Genomic DNA, 17,401 nt, shown 5'->3' with positions numbered 1-17,401 from the left:
CTTCCATTAGGGGGGCCTGCGGTGTGTAGGTGTATGGGGCCTCATGTAGGTGGGTGTATTTTCTTCTTCTTTGTCATGTGGCACTGTCAAAATTTTCATCAGCTTTACATCAGTGTATTTGGAGGAGGCCCAGGCCAAGAGTAACTTGATTAGCAGGACAAATTGCTGCAATCACATGTTTGCTTTTCAGAGGCTACAATCCTGAGCAGCTTTAGCATCCATGGACCCTTCCATTGCAGGCTTCTATCTTACTCTCTCTCCCACTCAGCCTTTGTTTCTTCTCTTTGCCGTACAGCATCATTCTTGTTTTCATTTATCCTTCGAAACCCTTCTTCTTCTTAGTCTTTGGCCTTTTGGTGACATCAGTGGAGGAGCTGATTGTTCTCATCTCAGCATACGCTGACCTCAAGCATTTTAGTCATGTAACAGTTTTATGATTTGTGTTGTGGCAGACATTTCTTCCCATTTCTCTATTATTTAAAATTCTATAGACACAACAATAACATATTAGCACCTTAAAACGTTGACAGGGCTAACGTTACACATCCATCAGACAGGGAGCACTATGAGCGTTCAGTTGGAGTGGTGTTTGTGTCCATCTGACAAATTTGAGTCCAATATTCACTTTCCTTTTAGCTCTACTTTGGTCTCCACCAACTTGTGAGGTAAATATCTGGATCTTTTCCTGCTAAATGATCCACCATGTTCACTAGTCGCTAACCTTGTTGATTTGACAAAGTCGGTGCTGGGCAGATAGCGTACAGACAGTTTATGAAAGTGGTGAGTATGAACCAAAACATGGAAGTTGCAAACTATTATAACCAAAACAATGAGCTGAAAGGTGCTAAAAAAAAGCTCCAAACACCTGTGGGGAACCACAGAGTGAAGCAATGATTCTCTATGGGTTTGTCACTACAAGAACCCCTTTCATATAAACATAGTGATTTGTTCCATTGGTCATATAAAACATTGGTTAGTGCAACTTTAAATGACTAAAACAGTGTCTCTCTGAATTGCAATGTGTGGTTAGGGTAGTCAGTTTGAGCGATGAAAGTGTGCATTGTGCTCCTACCATAAAGAAAAATGTCAAGTCTATTGATAAAAAGTCAAGATGACAACCTTGGATTATTTATTTATTTTTTTTTTAAATAAACCAATTAGATGTGGTCACTGTCATGCAACTGTTACTTTGCCAAACATGTAGTGCTTTTCTCCACAGGATTTTTTCCAGTTGTCCTTGTGAGCTTTAAAATGTTTTACATGTTGTTTAACAACATGACATACACCTGTTAATTTCCTGTCAGATAGCTTTCTATTTACATTGTGGGAGGAAACTGATTCCCACTGAATGTGCTGACAAGCTGCAGCCATGAGATGCTGACATCTTCTTGACACGGTGATCTGCGTATCTTGTTCTCTTTAGATTAAATGTTACCTTACATCATAGAGTGTCAGAACCTATCTGTAACACAGTCTGTTTAGATATAATGGCTATAAGTATTAATCTGGTCTTCATTCAAATCAGAGCAGACAAGCAGACGTCGCCTGCGCTCCGACACACACTGAATAAACTCACTATAACTAATGTTGCTGCCTTAGAGAATTTGCTTCACTGAAAATTTCTTCACCATATTAAATGCTTGTGTTGTTCAAATATGAATTTAAGTGTGTTGTCGAGATTTTCCTGTTAAAATTATCAGTCTCAGTACAAAGCTTATATTTTCTTTTCTTTTTTTCTGTCAAAAATGCAATCCAAAAATTACATCTGATATCTACTGTAACAGCCCCAAGTAAAGCTAATGGACATCTCTAATACTTAAAGTTATTGACACAGTTAGCCTTAGAGAGAAAAACAAAGACCTCCCTCTTTACCGATAAACTTTTAGAAGTTTACAGTCAAAATGTTCTGTATGAGGAATCATAAGAAAACTGATACATATATTATAATATTTAGGTATTGATTCTGTTTGGTTGGCCATGTTCTCCACAACTCAATGGCTGTTTTTTCTCTTTCCTTTCATTTTAACCTCCCTAAACAACTTTTTCACCTTCATTGATCAAGCGATCTTAACTACAGCGCACTTGAGAGTCTTTGGGGCTTTTTGGTGCTATTTGCTAATGCCAGGATGGCAACATGCTCACAATGACAATGCTAATATGCAGAATAATGTTTACCATTTTCGATTATTTTAGTTTAGCATGTTAGCATGCAAACATTTGCTAACAAGCACTAAACACAAGGTGCAGTTGAGTCTGATGAGAATTTCATCGGTCCGAGATCCAAGATCATTGTGCCCGGACCAAAGTGGTGGACCGACCTACAGAACGACATTGTCATCCCTGGAGTCATGCTGCTAGTGGATTGGCAGGTTTTATATTCTACTTCTTCATAAACATGTATTTTCTAATTCTACTTCTTTCCATCTTTTTGTCTTCACTGCACCATCTACCACCCAGTCCACTTTTCCATTTGTCTCCCTCTGTACCTCTCTACCCTCCATATCTGCAGTGCTGGATGTTGGCCATCTTGCCCCCAGTGCTGTTGTTCAGTGGCGAGGCTAATGGTGGCCCCTCCATCAAAGGCCACCGAGCCACTCTGCCATTGGCTGTCCACCAGAGCCTTTACTCAGATTGGTTGGCTGGCAGAGGTCTTGTAGCTTTGCTGTTCCCTCTGACCTTCCCTGCTAACCCTGAGGTTCTGACCAGCCCAACCACACACACCTACACATGCACACGCACACGCACACACACAAACAGCTGCATATGGGTAAGATCATGTATGGACAAAATATGCATACTAATTATGTGAGAACAACCCGATATATATATGAAACTACAGGTTTGACTTCTGTAATTTTATTACTGTAAACTATTCATCTTCAACCTCACAGATTGATATTCAATGTCTATTACAAAAGAGTAAAGACAGCAAAGGTTTTTCATCACAAAGAAATGGTTGAAGATCTGGAATATCAGAGAAAAGTCAAGAGACAAACACCCTTGAGTGGTAATTGTCTTTGTGTTGGAAGCAGTCATTAAGATTCATCACATCTTCAGAGATCCATCCACCATCAAAAGAGGAGTTACTCCCCAATCAAAATATGAACGCCATCCAAAACATCAGCCTATCTTTTGATTATACTATCTCCAGATCCATCCCCATAAGCACTGAGCCCTCAAAAAACTACAACAGCAACAAATACCACCCAAAAAAAAACTGGTTCTTCCCTCCTGCCTCCACCGTCTCTCTCTCTTGCTCTCTCCATTTTTAACAGCCCCCTTCGTTATTTTCTCCATCCATCAAAGGCAGCAGTAATTATTAATGAGAGCCTCCCTGTTCTCTCTGCATTATGCATGAGAGCCATGCTTCTGAAAGCAGAGGGTAATGGGGGGTGGACAGAAGGGGAGGGGCTATGGGTCACACACTTGTACACACACATACACACACACTGCCTCTTGGGGTCACTGACCTACGCCCACAAAGCCAAAAATATTAATTAATCACCCCCCCCCCCCCCCCCTCCAAATAAGAAAATTTAAAAGTAGCCCCCTTTAACACTTGAGAGACAAATGGAAGCAAAAATCAGACAAATAGGAGGGTGGTAGGGTATCTCAAGTCTCAGAGGGAGTAGCTACTGCTTCCAACCGACATTCATGCACAAACCTGCGTACACAACTGTACACGCATACACTTTTTTGCTTGTTGTGTTTAAACCCGCTGAGATTTCTTGCAACTCTGTAAAATCTCTTCCAGTGTTTACCCTTGCACGCAAAAAAACAACAAAAAAAAAAAAACAACATCTCTGCTCAGTTTGTCCCTGCTGGCTGTTGGGGATAAAAGCCTACCATTTCTCCCACTTCCAACTTCACCTTCCCTTCTTCCTTTTGCAATTCGCACTCCTTCAGTTTTCTTCTATGGCTCTTTTCTTATCCTTTATTCCCCCCCCCTCGCTTATTTCCTTCCAACATATTCACCCCACTTTAACACATGTGCATGTTTGTTTGTGAGCTTGCGTGTGCTGCAAGGGAGGTAAGAGAAGCGGAGGGGATTCGCACAGCCTAACCAGCCTTGCGATTTTCAGTCATAGGCAAAAGAAGGAGATAAAACAGTAAGAAGGTAATAAGATTAAAGGGGATGCTGGCTACTATGAAAAACTGGTAAGTAGGGAGGGCAGCAGGTAGAGACGGTGGGAGAAATTACAAGCCTGCAAAGAGTGAGGGCACTGTACTGATACTGTGTCACACTTTAAATGTGTCCCTTTCCACCTGCCCCTCAACAGAACCGGTGGCCTGACGCAGGAGTCTTTTGACACAGCGATCCTTCATCCGTTAACAACTCTAAGAGCTGAGATTAACCTCACCTTTTCACCTCTTCATGTACTGTACCTTCTTCCTCTCTGTCTCTTTCAACCATCACTACCTCTGTATTTCATAAGCCACTCAAATAGATGTAAAACAAGAGATTGCAAATGAGGCAAAAAAAAAACAACAACATTTAATTAAAGAGAGACAAAAGAATAACAAACATTTCAGCAGTCAAGCTATCGTCAGTGTCCGCAATTAAGAAATGTTTCTGCATAATTGGTGACTTTTTGCATCCTTCTGAGCATGGAGGAAAAACATTTTAAGTGAATTCGGAGTGATTGCACTTGGCAGTGCATACAATTAGACTGCAGCAGAGTGAGCACTTATAAACAATCTAATGTAGTTCCTTTCTTCTTCTTTAACCTCTTTATTTATTGCCCAAACCTGAATTCCCCTCTCTTCTCATTTAGTGCAATATTTACTTCACCCACTTCAGGTCTAGAGACAGAGCCATAACCCTGCCCTGTGCCCACGCAGAAACATCAACAGGAATTATTTGGTGTTTTTCATACTGATGGAGTCTGACCAGCTCTTGTCATTTCTATAACTATCCTGTCAAAAAAAGTGCATTATAAATAAAAAAACAAAAAATAGGTATAATGGCTGATAATTGCAGTCTTCCCTCTGTGTGTGTGTGTGAGATAGTACTCAGGGTTGTGCCGTGCCCTGCAGTCCTGTTACGACTGTGTGCATGCCAGCACAGCCCTCTCCTCCTCTCCTCTCTCAGCTGCTATTTTTGCCCTGTTCTTATGTAAGCCGCTCCTGACGCGCTGGAGACAGAGGCAGAGTACGGAGTTGGGATGGTGAGAGCATCCCCAGTGGACACACACATACACTCGCTTGCACGTGCAAACACATGCGCACACACACACATACACATACTATATATACACTAAGGGGAGTGAATATGTGACATATGCAAACATACATAGCAAAACAGAAAGCGATGATCTGCTGGCTGTCAGAAGGAGACGCCACACATTTGGAGGCAAACTTAAACCATCAGCGAAACTGCGTGTGCCTCGGTAACAGTACTGTGCATGTGTGCGCATGAATCTAAAAAGGTGCACATGCACATCATGTAGATTACTGCGGTAACTACTGTCATCTATTTTAAAAATCTGTTTTATCTCTCTCCTTAGGTTTTTTTTTTTTTTCTACTGGAGCACTGCTCTCTAACATGATCACTTCATGGTTCTGGGCATGCTGTCAGAGCACTGTGACTCTGGCCCTTACGCTGTTTATTTTTAGCCGCATCTAAATCTAACAAGTAGAGCTTGTTCTTCTGTTGTACTCAAATGAGTCCAGATAAGAGCATGAGTTAAATTCTCTAATATTTAAATCTGTGACATCTTACGATAAAGCTTGGCTGAGAAAAAAATGATATCACAGGCTCTACTCTAGGTAGCGTTCTAGTCAGCAAATAATGTATCATCTCTATCATAAGTTTCTATCATGACTAACACACAGCTTTGGGAACAGAGTGTTCGATTTCTATCAAATTTACATGTTACATAATCTTTAAAACATTAAGTAAACAGAAATATCATCCAATAATCATTGCTCCAAATTTAATAACAATACCATTTTACTATAACTTGTTCTGAGTTTAGTCTGGAGCCAGTTACACTTCCCTGCAGGCAATATATTTGTAGGAAAGTACTGATTTTTTTTTTTTTTTTTTTTTTTTTTTAGTGTTGCACATTTTATTTCAGAGCAAAAATATTTAAATACGGTTCATTTGATTTTGTCTGAAGTCAACTCAATTCTCCAACAGTCAAACAATTTTGACAACCTGAAATTAAGGCGACAAATATTTTGACTGTGTGCAAATGTGCCTTTCTGTGTGTTAGCTGTTTTTTTAACCTATCAGTCATCATTATGCAAAGCACTAATGCTGAGGTCTTTGACTCTAACTCTCAACATTTAAAAATAAGGTTGGGATCAATTTTTTTTTTCTTTTAAATTGTAACCATCTTTGTTTTTATTCTCATTTCCTTACCCCTTCTTTTTCCTGAACTGCTTTTTGTATTATATTTCTATATGTCTGTTTTAGTCAAGTTCTCATTTACAAGAGTCTATTTTTTTCTATGAAAGGTGCACAGAATTGCTCAAAAAATGCTGTGTAACGAAAGTAAGCAGACTTGTTTTAAGACTTTAGTTATAAAACATAACATAATCAAACGGACACACAGACCTCCACCCCCACGCTTTGCGCACACGTGCCACGCAATCTCCATAAATTAGGGCTGTCAGCGTGTGTGAGGGTGTAATAACTGACACCTGGTAATGAGCACACCATTCTCAGCCAACCAGGAGATAGGGAAGGGGTTAGGTTGGAAGTGTGGGGGGTGGCAGGGGTCACAGGTCAGGGGTCAAGGTCGCCTCCTGTGGGGTTTGGCTTTAGATGGCAGGGGCACCCCTAAATTGAGGGATGTGGTGACACAGGGGGTACCCCAACAGGGAATTGGCGTGTGTCGCAGCCAGCTGGGGTGAAGATATTATATAAAAGGAATATTCATGCTCATTTCAATTGTCAGAAAGTAACTGCCACCAGCATGACTTAGCAGATGCAAGACTGCTTAATTTGGTCTATTTTGTGTTTTGACCTTTTCCATGCTAAATTATATCCAGACTGTGATGTCTGGTACCTAGAGTATGTTACCTTTAAGATACATATACACACACTACACAGCACAGATTACAAATACTGTAAAATGTTTTTCTTGTAGTAAGGTGACAAAATAAAAAGTTTAAATTCATAAAAAAATGGCCACCATCTCAGAATTTTTTCAGTTGCCCTGTAATATTTTTTTCTAATCATGTGACTCCACCAAAGTCTACCTACAAGGGTGAGCATGCATGTACGTGCAGGCGTTATCAAATGAGGGCAGCCGCGTCGGCCATCTTAGCTGTGCATTTGTATTTCTGTGTCTATCGGCATATGCCTGTGACGCCTGTTCACTGACGCAGCATCAGCAGCCCACACCATAAATACTGCATGGCCTCAAAAATAGAGAGGATAAGAGGGAATGAGGGAAGAGGAAGGAAAGGAGAGATGAGGAGGAAACAAAGAGGAGGGGAAAAGCCTCGGTTGTTAAGATGAAGGGCGGTGGAGGGGAGGAGGGGGAACGGCGGAAGAGATGGGAGAGCAGGGATGAGGGGGAAGGGAGGATGAGGAGCAGGGAAGAGAGAGTGACTAAGAGATAAAAGAGGAGTCAGTGGATGTGAATGTGTTTGTGTGATGGGCAGATGGCCTCGGGGAGCGGTCGACTCATTGCGCTGCTCTGCGGATGTGCTGACGGGCTCCGGGCCGTTTGCTCAATCACTCGCTCGCCCCTCCGATCCGCTCACTGCAAAGAGGACAGGGGTTGGGGGTGCAGGTGAGATGGGTGAGGTGGTGAAGGGTGGGAGGAGAAAGAGGAGACAGGAGGAGAGCGGGAAACTGGGAAAGAATGTGGAAAAAAATGGATGAGGGAAAGAAGTGGAGGGTTGGATGTGCTGCCAGAGAAAGGAAGCATAAGAAAACATTCAAAAAGAGAGAAGAGGAACGGCGATGACCTTATGTTTGGATAGGTTAAGGAGTAAAAAGGGTGCTAGAAGAACAAAATAGTGGCCAGATAAGATGTTCCTATCCTCCGCTGGGAGCTAGGGGGACGAGGGAGATGAGGAGTGGATCGGGGCCTATGGACTTCTGTAACAAGGAAGTATTCAATGAACCAACTGACATGCCATCGGTGCAGCTGTGTGTACCCTCTGCACGTACAGTACGTGTGTGTTATGCCTATTCGCACGCACACACAAATGGAGTAAAGCTGTGTATGAGTAGGCATAATGAGCACTTGTGCATAATGTGAAGTGAACAGTATGCTTGTGTATGGAAATGTGTGCGCAATTGATCTGCAGTGTGTGAAAGAATAGCAAGATATGTTTCCATCTGAACAGTGATCATTCCACAGTAAATACATCAAATCATGTTTTTAACCCCCCATGATGAAACAGAGCTGCTGTTGCCCTCTGACATGCAGATGCCACTTCAACTGCTGAGAGTTTGTCTGTGCTTCAGCATTTCCATGCACTCACATGTGAAGATGCGTTATTGAAGAGTTGTCATAACGCAGACATAAGAAACTTATAATGTGTGAGCGTGTTGAATGGGGGGTCTTTATGCAACATCCCAGGGAAGCCAACAGATTGAGACTAGTGTTGCTGAATATGGAAAGAGGGCACACAGCAAAGGCTGCTGGGAGTTTCTGATTGGCTGCTAATGTTGCTATCCAGGCCGGGATTGGTGGAGCTGACGCAGCCCGACATCACGTTGTCGGGACTAAACCCTTTTGAACTGAGGCAAAGCAGAGAGGCACAGATCTCAAAACACGCACACACGCACACACACACATACACACTTGCAGATACATACACACATTAAAAAGAAGTACTGCATGCAACTGAATATGCATCCATACATGATAGCTCCACATGTCCTCCAACATAGTGTGTATATAAACCAGGATGGGCTCTGTGTTGATATCTATCAGGAGAAATCGGAATTCATAATGTTCCTGGGCTGGTCTCCATATGCGATGATCTCCAGTGAGTATCTGCAGTTAAAAGGGAAAGTGTAAAACTTCCTTAATTTCACCATTCTCTTTTAAGCCCAGCTCTAAGGTGGACAGAATAAATTGGAGCTTAAGCACGCGTGAAGGCACAGCCAGCGGGCCCCTTTCCACCACTCCACGCCACATTTGTCAAATCAGAGGAATTTCTGCTACACGTGAACCCAGAATCAGTGAAGAGAGAGACGGCAGGAATTCACATTAAAGTCACGTGCAACGAGTTACACTCCCAGAAAAAAAAAAAAAAAAAGTACATTTGAGTTTGTGGTTATTTTGGAATATGTCGCCTGGTTTTAACTGTGACAAAAAAAAAAAAAAAGAAACAACTAGCGGAGTGCATAGACAATAAGCTGCATGCTATTAATAAAACATGAGATGAGACAAGGCAGTGAGTCAGGGGAAATGCATGACTACTCTTTTGGCCTCACTGCCTTTGCCCCGTGGCGTGTCGGCTCGACTCTGCCTGTGCCTTTGCCCGTAGTAATACGTGTCTCTGCCCTTGGCTACGGTGAACAGGAGAAGAATCTCTTCCGATTGGGATGATGTGGGTCTCAGATGATCCTCAATACTCAATAGTTTTTCCCTCCCTGCCTCTTTTTTTGTAAAGCCACCTCTGGCTGAACAGGTGAAGTGAAATGTGAAGAATATGTGAAAACACTCAGGTAGAGCTGGTCTGTCAGCTTATGCGTGTATTTCGTTCGGTGGTTGTGGTAGATGCCGAACAAAGCTGACATTTATAGTGTATTTAGGTCACACAGCGTATGAGAGAGCAATCATGACAGATGCAAAAGACATGACAGAACTGATGTGAGCAACGTCACTGTGTGTGTGTGTGTGTGTGTGTGTGTGTGTGTGTGTGTGTGTGTGTGTGCAAGCCGGTTTTTAAGACTGAAGGACGGGCCTATGAATCTTTGATCCACCTCTTCCAACTTGTCATGCCCCTCCCTACATTCAATATGAGTGAACAGAGTACCTCTTTGCCTGTCCTTTCTCTCTCATGCCCTGTTCCTTGTTCATCCCCCCCCATCACACACACACACACACACACACCCACCCACACACACACACACACACACACACACACACACACACACACACACACACACCCTGTGCCCTCCTGGTGCATTAATGTTCTTACATCACCTCCTCCAGTGAGCAGAAAAAACAAGAGAGCAAGAGACTCTAAGAGATGGAGGGATAGAGAGATGGGTCATGGGGGATGGGGTCCTTGTCAACATTGGGGGGAAGTTGAGAGATGAGTGGGAAGAGACATGTCATTAAAGAGGAGAGGTGAGGAGACCAGGATCCAAACTCAGTGAGAGACGAACAAGGTCGAAACATGGATTGGCATCCGAACTGAGTCAAAAAGTATTTGTAAATGACCCTTTAAAGCATCTGAATTAATTAGTTGAGATGTAAAAAAAAAAAAGAATTGCCCTTGAGGCATTAAATACACCCATGAAATGCACCAAGCACAATAAAACAAAAATTCACCCACATGATTTTACCCAGAACAAAAATTGCATCATTTAGAAGCCCACAAATGACAAAAGGCTGGTTTACATTGGACAAAGAACATGTCATGCACATGTTCCAACAAAGAGGGTTCTTTTTTTGCAGTTGGGGCTTGAACATGCACCACACTGGTGTGTCTCTCCATGGATGGCTGGATCTCAGACACATTAACACTGTCTGGCGTTGACTTACACCCATGAGACCTCCCCCACCACAACGCACACACAGGCACACGTCTGGGCATCATCCTTCTGCTCTAATACACCCTGTGCCCCTCGGGATGGGTCTTATTTGAGGGCGACTTTTGGATTTGCGTGGTTGTGCATGTGTTTGTGTGTGTTGCTACCTTGTGTAGGATCGTGGCTCTCCCAAAAGCGTTTCAGCAGTTTCTCAAGGCTGATGTCTTTAGGAGAGAAGACCACCCTGACCACCTCGGTGTGTCCTGTCAGACCTGAAGAAGAAACAAACGCATGAATTCAAGTATGACATTTTTAACATGACGTCTGCTTGACTCACTGCTCCCTCTCCCCCCTGATTTCTAAATCTCATCAGAAATGCTGCCATGTTAGATACAACACTAAAATCAACACAATGATGTCTACATGTCTTGTCAAGTGGTAAAAAATACCTGTTGAAAATTGCACAGGAGAGCTTATGAATCTCATGCTTGTGTGTTAGGTGTACATGTGAGTGCCACAGGTAGCCACGCAGGTTCAATGCATATAGGGCTATGTTATTGCTTATAGCTGTATGGGATGGGAAAAAAGGTAGAGATAGAGATAGAAATAGAGACAGAAATAGGGGGAGAGAGAGAGCAGTAAAGGTTGCAGCTTATGGTGTAAGTTACCAAAAGCACACAGACGCTCGCTCTTGTCTGCAGCTGCCAGGACCCCAAAGCTTCAACAAGCTGCCTGCAGGCATTCTCAAGCTGGGGGCTGCTTTAGGTCTCACATGAAGGTACAGACACACACACACACACACACACACATTTACAGCAGAGATGGCATACTCACACAATCATCGCACACATATACCTACGCTAAATGTAAATACAGAGGTGTTAGGTTAGGACTGTAGGTGTGAGTCATTTAGTTCTCTTCTTTACATATTACAGACACGTACACAAGTGTACACACACATATAGTATATACACACACACACACAAAAAACTAGATGCATCAGGTGCATTTCAGACAATACAAGAAGCGCTGCCAATTTCATGCATCTGGCCTGAGACCCACTTTCTGTCTCTAAATGACACTCAGCACGCCGAAAGGATCATCTCATGCCAAATGAACATGACTTCAAGAACGGACATGCTTTTCACTCGATATTAGTACGTTTTTGCTGGAGCTTTTCTTTGTGGTAAAATAACAATACAGTTAAAAATGACATACTATACTTAGTTAATATTACAATTAATGTATGTCTACCTTTTGCACTATGTACATTCACAAGCACTCCATATAGGACTGCATATAATTTGCTGTGGACAGGCAGTGAGCTGGGGTGTAGCTACTCAGCTGAGGTTAGCAGTCATGGTGCAGGGACGTCAACAAGAATGGTAAAGAGCAGTAAAAACAGAACGTACAAATGCAGCAAGAGGAGCTGTTGAGACCTGTTGCAAAAAGGTGAACATGCACCATGATTTTCCACGCTTGTCTGATCTGAAGGGGGTCGGGGTTGGAGGCAAAGGCTGAGAAGTGATGCTGACCAGGACCACTAATGCTGTTACAGATTGGTGTTTTGCTGAAGGACCCTTCAGCAGGGTGAATGGGCATCTGGGTGAGGATGGCCTCCCAAATCATCATGCTGCCCTTTTTTTGTTTAATTGTTCTCTGCTGTTGAATGCAGTAAAAAAAAGTGACTTCAGGTGGTGAAATGAAATGAATTACCTCATACTTCCCTGTACGCTTTAAGCTTGGCTTCACTAACAATAGAATGGATAGATTTAGCAAGAATGTCCTCACCAGATACACAACAGCAACATACACACAGAACGATCTATGTTTCAACACTTTCCTGACTCTTTACCTAATTACTGTCCTCTGTAAGTAGAAAATGCAGAAGAGGCATGACATTATTACACTGTCACAAAAGTCACAAAGTACACTGTAGTCCCATCCCATCTTGTACCATCAGTCAGTACTGTTTTCTTTAACCATGACTACAATCTTTCCCAAATCTTAAAAGCAATCTATTGTGATAATTTCCAGCTCTATATTTTTAATCTGGGACTCCACTGGAGTAGCTTTGCATGATTCACAGTTAAAAAAAACTCCTTATTTTTCTTATGCTGGCCCTTCATCCAGCCCCTCAGTCCAGCCTCTGTCTCTTAACAGGCAGTCTTAGCTCCTGTCTTTTTAAGGCCCCCCTCCTGATGAGCCTACTCTGTTCTGACTGGCCAGCCTCCCAGAAGCCTGCCGAGGGACAGCCGTATCAGAGTCGTGTTAAGTTACCGTTGATGAAAACCCAACATTTCCAGTTTTACTGCCTCATATTAAAAGTTTTTAAATGACTAACTGACGGGAGAAATTAAATGTGTTCGTCACCGAATTAGCAGAGTAGTTGACACAACAACACATGGACATATTTGGAGCTCTTTGTTCAGAGCTGCAGACGACCAGCACACCTCCAGCAGGTAAACTACTTATTTTACTTTGCCATGCTGTGTAATGGAAAAATACTCACAGCGTGCCAGCTACACTTGAGTCATGGCTCAGTGTGACTACCCCCAAAACAATGGAAAAATGCCATAATGTTAGCAGAGCGTAGCAGTGAACTCGCGTGCAGTGTGTGGAGCAGATGACCATATAACGAAATCCATCACACGCTGACGTCGGCTCCACCTGAAAGTAGAAAAATCTGTTGGAAGCCGAGTGTCCAGAACAGTTTGAAGCCTAAGCTTTTTGCTCACAGAGATTATTTCTACGTATGCTTACATCATTATCATTAATATGAACATCCAACACTGTTACATTATATATATATGACTGAAAATAACAAAAAGCATAATAGGTCCCCTTTAAGCAATTTTAGTTGCCTAAACTCAATTTAATCTTAGAGGTGGCAGATCAAAAAAAACTGACAGAAGTCATTTTTGGAACAGTCATATGAGTTGTTTTGGAAGACACTGACAACCTCAGCAACTTATTTTGTCATTTAGGCATGAGGACTTTTAAGTTTACAGCAAAAAGTTTACAGCATCAAGCCTTAATTCTGTTCTGTACACGTGTACATCCATTTGTAAAACAGACTGGACTGAATTAATCAAAATTAAGTACACTTATCAATTATAACATCTACTTCTCTACGTTTCTCCACTGTCTGTATGTGTCTGTCCTTCCAAGACAAATTTGACTGCACCTCAACCACTCCTATTTCTGTCCGTCAGACCATCTCACCTATCTGCCTGTCCTTCCATCCTTCCCTGGCTCTGCTGACAGTTCCATCAGCCCCTTCTTTCTGTCTGTCTGTCTGTCCAGCTGTCTGTCCTGCCCTGGCTGTGTTGACAGCTCCTCGGTCTCATGCCGTCGCAGTGTTCTGCTCCGTCATGGCCACTGGAGCGACGCCTGCACTCTCTCAGCCGATGGACAGACAACCATTCTTTCTCACACGTTTTTTTCTCAAATTTTCCTCCCTGTCAAAAGTTTATTTTACCCATTCCCTCACTTGCTGCAGCTCTCAATCTCTCTTTTTCTGTCATCTGTCTCAATCTCCATCTTCCTCCATAGCTGACCATCTTGTTGCTGGGGAGCAGAGGGAGAGAGAGAGACTGAGAGAAGCAGATAGGAAACATACAATCCCTTGAAGGGCTCTGCTCAGAAAGTCTGCCAGCCAAGCCCAAAGCGTCTTTCCCCTCCTCTCCATGTCCCCCCATGCTGTGCCTGCACCTAGACTCCATGCCTGCCTGCAATGATGTACCCTCAGAAATGGAGATGCCTCAAACTAACATCTCACGACTCCTAAAACACAAGAGAGGCACGCAGGAGTAAAACAGAGCTAGACATCTTCATTTAAATTATATATCAATGCCCTACATGAATCTATTTGAATCTTGTGATGAGGAAAATGAAAAGAAGCAAATTCCGATGGGTAGCCAAAGATTTTCAAGGGATTTGATAGCAAATACACAGAATTTAAGCTTGTATCTCCAGCATCATGTTTGCCAAATCATAGTCTCAGGGAGAGAAGCCCATTTATGGCGCTTCATAAACAGTAACCTCTGTTGAAAAACGCCGCAGTACAGCACAGTACAGAGCCCAATCCTTACAAGTAGGTCATGGGGGGGTGGGGACGGGGGGTGCAGCCCATCTGGAGCAGTGCATTCTGAGTAGTTGACTGCAGATGAAGGGAAGGCGGGCGAGAGGATGTGAGAGCTGTACTTAAAAACACCCTTTCCAACTCTGTTTCTTTTTCCCTCTGCATTTTTTGGTCTCTCAAACCCTGACTGATCTTACAGTGAAATGTACTGCCAACCCTCTTCACCCCCTCACATGAAGGGACCATGACTGATTAATATATACCAAAGTGTAGAAGGTGTGCATACATGAAAATGTTCAAATACACAGACACACACACACACACACACGGTGCAGCATATATCACCTGTGCAAACCTCGTGATAGGAGGGGTTGGGTGTAAAGCCGCCTGCGTAGCCCACCTGTGTGGAGAAGACTCCTGAAAGCCTCCAGAAAAGTCTCTCAGCTCCCCAGAAGCAGCCCATACCTGGACATATACACAACACACACATCATTAGTGCTTTTGTACCACCTACAGAGAGGCCAACATTTTACCAAAACGTGTCAATGACCACATACTGGTAACTGATTTTTAAAGAAGTGTGATTGTGCAGTCTCACCAAACATGATGGTCTCCATGCCTTCTGGGAATGGCTCCACAGTGGGATTCCCATTAACCGCATGTTTGTCTGTGAAGGGAGGCAGTGTGCAAATGTGAAATCAAATCAAAACACTGTGTTTCAACATTACAAATTACAGCATGCAAGCAAAGAGGCCCATTAGCGGCTTCAACTAGGCCTCATAGGTCTGCACTTCGTTACAGGCTGACCCAGGCCAGTGGATCAGAGCCAGAGGCTTCTGCGCTGGAAGACATTTAAGAGATTACACGGCTTTGACCGCCACTCTATCCCTGCTGTCCTCTCTTCAATGCCCACAATTAAACATGGTGAAGCACTTATTTTCTGATCTCGCTCTTGAGTGTATTCGGTGATGGGCTTGGTATCATCAGGTGTCCAGAAAGTAAACCAATGATGACATTGTTGCTTTGTGTATAACCCCACAAGCAGGGGAAGGGCTTGAAAGTAGACTCAATGCTGTCCTATTCTTCACCGTGTTAAAAATGCCATATAGGTGAAACAAACTGAAGTGTGTGTGTGTGTGTGTGTGTGTGTGTGTGTTGGGGGGGGGGCATCCTAGTGCCAACTGTGCTGCATGGAATTAGAGTGCTAAAAAGGAAGTCAGTGTGTGTGTGTGTGTGTGTGTGTGTGTGTGTGTATGCGGGTGTGTGTGTGTGTCCGTGTAACCCACAGATGTGTGAGGAGGATTAGGGTTTAAGAAGACTGAGGTGACTTAGCGTGCAAATCTCCACTAAGCAAGGCTGGTTTGTACTGCAACCACTAATATTAGTCTAGAGATAAACAGGCCACAGGGTACACTATGAGCTTAGGCACACACCAATAATGGATGCTTGCTTGGAGTTCAATGTGCGATTGCTCTCTGGCCGCTCAGAGTTGAGATATGTGACATTGACCTGAATGCAAACAATCTCTAATCTGACACAAACATTATAGTTAATTTCCTAGATGTTCTTTTACTGTGACAACTGTTACCTGCAGTTTATATCAGATTGAGTGTTTACTGTAAGGCCAGCGAGTAAAACTGAAAAACAGTTTTGCCATGTCTGGTCCTTAAAGATTAATAAGTGTTGTGAAGAATATAGGAAGCAAAAGAAGCACCGCAGCACTTGAGCTGATAACGCCTGTCTTGGTGTGCCACCTTAAGGGCACTTCTTGACATTAGACAGAAATTGTTTGGGTTTTTTTTTTGAAATAACAGATTGTAGAAGCATAAAGAACTCCTAAAATGTCACACAGGCCTGGCTGCCCTCAGGCAGTCCCTTCCTGCCCTCCTGTTGTGCGACAGTTCTGTCTTTTAGCAGCAGGTTGTTTGGCACTGCCAGGTCATGTTCACGGGCACAGTCAGCTGCAATCAAAGTATATCTGTGTCAGTGACTTGTGCTAGCTAAATATTCTCAGTCCACAGGGGTGACTTAAGGTGGTGGGAGTACAGGAGAAATCTTCATCTTCCCTTTGTGAATTTGTTTCAGCTCTATCTTCTGCACACTCTGACCCTCTTGTCCTCCCGTTTCTGGCCACAGCGATAAAAAGTACTGAAATCGCTAAATGACTGAGATAAAGAAAATGAGAGAGTGAGAGAGAGACAAGTGTGTGATAGAGGAGGAGGAGTAGGAGGAGGAGAGATCAGCCTGCCAAAACAATAAAAGGAGTAAATAGCCAGTAAGAAGCAACAGATGAGGGTAGCAGAAAGGCAGTGAAGGATTCTTTGGCTTTCAGACCACCATGCCTTTGGGCGCTATATAAAAAGACCAAGCACTTCATCCAAGAAAGAACACACAGAAAACAAACAAGCAAACAAATAAACAAACAAAAAAAAAGAGGTAAAAATGAAGACAGCCAAAAAACACGCCGACACAGCACTGTCCAGAGAAGCTAACTGCGAGCCAAACCTCCCCACCCTCTCGTCTCTCTCTCAGCTGCTCTCCATCTTCACTTCACACTCTCTTCCTTGCACACCTTTCCCATCATCCCTCACTCTCTTCTTACAAACACAGGCACACCCGCCTGCACGCACACAAACACGCAA

At 43.1% G+C, this 17,401-nt stretch overlaps 1 protein-coding gene across 2 annotated transcripts in view; it reads right to left on the bottom strand.

The window, feature by feature from the left end:
• Positions 1–17,401, bottom strand: part of msrab (methionine sulfoxide reductase Ab) — a 48,594-nt gene that overhangs the window by 11,491 nt on the left and 19,702 nt on the right. For both annotated transcript variants that reach the window (XM_067614088.1, XM_067614086.1), the window contains exons 2-4: positions 15,358–15,426; positions 15,105–15,224; positions 10,843–10,947 (exon numbers count right to left, since the gene is read on the bottom strand). In XM_067614088.1, the coding sequence (XP_067470189.1) occupies positions 10,843–10,947; positions 15,105–15,224; positions 15,358–15,376 (244 nt within the window). In that variant the 5' untranslated portion in view covers positions 15,377–15,426. The remainder of the gene's footprint in view (positions 1–10,842; positions 10,948–15,104; positions 15,225–15,357; positions 15,427–17,401) is intronic.

Source organism: Thunnus thynnus, chromosome 16 (genome assembly GCF_963924715.1).
Source record: "Thunnus thynnus chromosome 16, fThuThy2.1, whole genome shotgun sequence".
In the NCBI taxonomy this organism is placed as follows: Eukaryota; Metazoa; Chordata; class Actinopteri; order Scombriformes; family Scombridae; genus Thunnus; species Thunnus thynnus.
This window is presented reverse-complemented; position numbering and strand designations above follow the sequence as displayed.